This window comes from Solanum dulcamara, chromosome 1 (genome assembly GCF_947179165.1).
Source record: "Solanum dulcamara chromosome 1, daSolDulc1.2, whole genome shotgun sequence".
NCBI classification, from domain to species: Eukaryota; Viridiplantae; Streptophyta; class Magnoliopsida; order Solanales; family Solanaceae; genus Solanum; species Solanum dulcamara.
Window position 1 is genome coordinate 14902388 of NC_077237.1, and position 4436 is coordinate 14906823.

General features: G+C 35.9%; 1 protein-coding gene across 2 annotated transcripts; it reads left to right on the forward strand.

Annotated features, from left to right (window-relative positions):
- Positions 1-348: 348 nt before the first annotated feature.
- LOC129902527 (uncharacterized) lies at positions 349-4016 on the forward strand. Of its 2 annotated transcripts, XR_008770109.1 has the most exons (6): positions 349-660; positions 987-1770; positions 1889-1942; positions 2046-2230; positions 2692-2843; positions 3584-3659. XR_008770109.1 is itself a non-coding variant. In XM_055977823.1 (5 exons), the coding sequence occupies exons 2-5, from the start codon at positions 1014-1016 to the stop codon at positions 3668-3670; spliced, it is 1083 nt and encodes a 360-aa protein (XP_055833798.1). In that variant the 5' UTR covers positions 351-660; positions 987-1013; the 3' UTR covers positions 3671-4016. The 2 variants fall into 2 exon arrangements, 1 of the variants encoding a protein (XP_055833798.1); XM_055977823.1 differs by lacking the exon at positions 2692-2843 and having other exon boundaries at positions 351-660; positions 3584-4016.
- The last annotated feature ends 420 nt before the right edge of the window (positions 4017-4436 follow it).

Here is a 4436-nt window from a genome sequence, read left to right on the forward strand (position 1 = left end):
TACGTGATGTATCAAAAAGTCGGATACATCACTTTATGCGATGTATGAATCGGATGCATCACTTATGTGATGTATCAGAATGTCGGATCGGATACATCACTTTGCGTGATGTATCATGACGTACGTGATGTGTTTAAAAGTGACCAAAAAGAAGGAATTTCAGGTAAATTTTAAAATAATAGGAATAAAGTATAATTTGGAAGAATGACTACGGGTTATAGGTAAAATTTACCTAATATAATCCATGGTGCCAAACTCTCAACAAATAATGGCAAGTTGTGTCCTTCTATGGCTATGTGATTCAATTGAATTTCCAGCCCATCTAAAGTTGGCTATACTGTAATAATGGCCCAATCATTTTCCCTCCAAGTAAGAAAGTCGCGCCCATAGTTAATAGGTTTTGAACAAACAAGGCGGGCCAAAAACTTGACCCTTAATTTTACCAAAATTCAATTTCCCGCCCCACAAAATTCCTCAAACTTAATTTTTACTTGCACCATTTTTCTCATACACTCATTTCTGTGTAGCAATCCTCTCAAGCCAAAGAACAAAAAAATACCACCTTTATCTTTATAATTCAAGATTCCATTTTTTTTTATTTCAACACTGTACATTGAGTTCTATTAATCTTTTTGGATTTTATGTTAAATCCTTTCTCAGGTTAGTATTCAAGAACCCGATAACGTTTTGGTACATTGTATATTCAATTAAAGTTAGTAAATTTTGTTTCTATTGTTGTTGTTATACTTTTTTTCTGAATTTTTTTATTTGCCCAAACTTTCGCTAGGGTTTTAATGTTTTAATTTGTACAGTAGCTGCTTCTGTGATTACTATTGATTTGATGTGTTAAGGTTACAAATTCATTTATCAAGTTATATTGTTGGTCCGTATCAAATATAATGTTTTTTGGTGAACTGTAGTAGACTTGAGAAGTGGGTCATTGAAATTTATGTGTTTTAGGGCTAAATATTGTTTTTTTTTGGTAGGGTTCATGTTGGATTAGTGATTTCAGGATGGATGAAGATAATGCTCTTGAAAGTTGTCGTAAAAGTCGTCCTATTTTGGGAAATATAACAAATCAGCTTGGAAACAAGAGACCATTTTCTTCACTTTTGGGCAATTCAAGTCTAAAGTCTGTAGATAGGGGAACTGAAAATCTAGGGGGAAAATTTGTTTTGGTAGATGACGGAGATAATGCAAAACGTGTTTGTGTTGGTCCTCGGCCTTGTAGTAAGATTAGGTCATCAAAGGTAGATGTTGTATCAGGGATTTCAAATGTACCAATTGAAAACCAGGATCCCAGTTTGTCACTAGTTGATTCAGCTACTGCCATCTCCCAGAGTACAATCGGAGATAACGACGAGAACAATGATGCTTGTGGGAGTGCTATTGAAATTATCAATGATCGGGAAATGATTCCAAAGAAAATTTTTGAAGTTATAAATGATATGGATGGTTTGGTAACTGGGGTGCCTGTTCCAGCATTGTCCGGAACTGATGACCATGATGCTGCTCGGAGTTGTGAAATTAATGAGGATAGTGAGGGCACTGAAAGTGAGGATATGTTTCCTAATGGCCCTGATGAACAAGGTCTTGATAATCTGGTTATGAGTCAGTCTGGGTCAGTAGACTTAGCAAGATTGCCAGAGTCACAGGAGTCAAGAGTCAAACTTGAGACATGTGCAGGAACACAAACTTGTGAGGATAATTCAGGCTTAAGTGCTAGCATTGAGTCAATCAAAGCTTGCTCTTGTACCTTTTGCACCAAAGGTAAAAATATCGCACAGAGCATTGTTATGATTAATGTTCTTCTGAGCTTATGTCCTGTCTTACTTCGGTTTGTATTAGTGGAGTATTAATTTATTTGTCTTTGTTCTCTGATAATCAGCTGCTTATATATGGTTAGACCTACATTACCAAGATACCAAGGGTCGGATAAGTGGTGAGTCAGCTTAAAAAACTAAAGTACTCAATGAAACTTAAGATCCTTGATTTTTTCTCCTTGCTGTTTTTCTTTACTCAACTACTGTTTTCAATATACCTAGCTGTAAAGAAGAGTCAGAGAGAAGCAAGTCTTTTAGTTGAAAGAAATGGCAAGGGTAAAGAGCTTCAGAAGGAGGTTCCAGAAAAGAATATTGAAGCTGCAAATCTTGAGTCAAGTTTAATGGGTCACTGGAAGTCACTCTTTCAACACATGGACCACATTTTTCAACGCGAAGCTGACCAGCTAGTAAGTTTGCTAACTGTCCTGCTCACTCTCTGAGTTGGTGTAGATACGCTTTCAACTTTTACATGTAGTAACTGTGAGTTGTGAAGCTGATGGATGTTCTCTGTTGACCATCAAGCTGGAAGATTTTTCTTTATCAAAGTTAACTCCCATTGTTTGAGTTGTTGCTGTGGTGCATTGCATTTTCATACTAGTTGGATCATTCACGTTGAAGACACATATTTGTGCCATCAGTATGCCTTTTGATAGGAACATGGTTCATAGATTAGAAGATTGTTAACTTTTAGTGATCTTCAAACATTTGCCAAAATGTAATCTTCAAACTTTGGCAAATGTGCAGAGCAAATGTTTTATCTAAGTTCAATCTTCAATTTGAAAATCATGTTGACTTGTTACTAATAGACAGGAAGCAGTAAGTCTCTCTTTACTGAAAATGGAACATTCCTGATCTGTCAATTATCCAGGGAGGAATGGGGGATTGACACTATTTGCAAGTTCAAAATTAGCCATGTTGCAACTCATAGCAGCCCTCTGTTAATTTACAGTCCCGGTGGAGTTGTCAGGACCAATAGCCAGAAATTACCTGTTAGAACGTCAATAAGCATTTTTATGTTTGGTGAGATTACAGTCTTTCCATTTCTCTGTAAACTTTTCTGTCAATAAATAGTGATTAGAGATGTAGTTGCACTTGTGAACTGCTGACTAGAGAGAAATATTAGAAAGTCCATTCAATTAATGTTCTGTTACTTATTTGCTTTTAGTCACCACCCTGATTTAAGCTTCTTAGATACACAGATAAAATGAATTCGATGATTCACGAAAAAAATAATGAATGAAAGAAGTTATATAAATATCACATTTATAATACATGAGAGTATCACTTTACCAATGGATGTTTGATTCACCGCTCCGTTTCTTGTTCTCTGTTCTTTTGCTATTTGGGCCCTTCAGTTGAAAAATATTCATACCCCTAACCAATTTGGTCTTGCCCTCTGAAGAAACATACACTCTTAAGACATGTCAATACGCCATGTTTTGGCAGTGAAGTAATAAAACCTCGTCTGGTTCCTGATTTTTAATTTCTTGAACCATCATTAGTACAAGTTTCAGTTGATGGAAGCTACTCCATGTTAAACTAGAGTAGTTGGTCATGATTACCACATTGACCTTGCTCTTCAGGCAAGCACTCTCTATCTGTAAATGATGCTTAGTTGCATCATGTTTACTTTCTGCATAAACACTTCCCCACTCATGCAAACCCCAATCTTCCCCCCAAGGGTGTGTCTAATATCAGTATTCAGCTCAATTTAACAGCATTGGTATGAACCTGATGATGAATTCATTTTTCTGTTACAGGAAGGTAGTTTAGTTACTCTGACCGACCTCAAAGAGAGATGCAAGACAGAATTGGATTCGTCCAATGGGACCTCAGAGAACTGCTAGTTGGTTCCAATCTTCTGTTTGAGGTTGTTCATTTTCTAGAAGTTTGTTTGATTGCTCATGTTTTAACATGATCTATTGTACTTGTGAAATCTTGTATAACAGTCTGGTTGATGTAAAGTAGTTAAAAATGGTGTAACATTCTTGGTGATCATATATCACAATAGAATGAGTTAATCATTATATGAGTGCTGCAGTTTTCATTGTGGTTTGAAGCTATATATCAACTGCTTTCAAAACTACCACAGTGAATTGTGCGTACGAGCAAATCATTTCAACAGCCAAGCTGGTTCAGCAAATGGCACCTTGATGTAGATTGATCATTTTATGAAGGGAAAATGTTCAAATTTGCCATTTGTTAGCAGTTTGGGCCAACTAAACCCTAGTTATAAGATTGATTCAAATATGCCTTTATGTACTAACAGTAGAAGCTTTCAACATTTAGGACTTTTGTACAAGGAAAAACTTGAGATGGCAACAGGGTAGGGTGGAGTGGGTTGAGCTTAACCCACAAAAAATGCAACCCACCCTTCTCTGCCCTGCATAGCAATTTTTTAAAATTTTCAACCCACCCCGCCCCACTTAAGATTTTCTCTCTTCATTTTGTCAACTAACTAAAATACATAATATTAAGTTATAATGCTGTGTTATTAGCCTTGTATAATGTTATTAAATGTAAAGAAATTCAACTACTATTAAATTATTCAAGTGACTTATTTGCACAAATTTTTAACTGAAATTGTTCTTTGAAGTATGGATGTTAATCTTT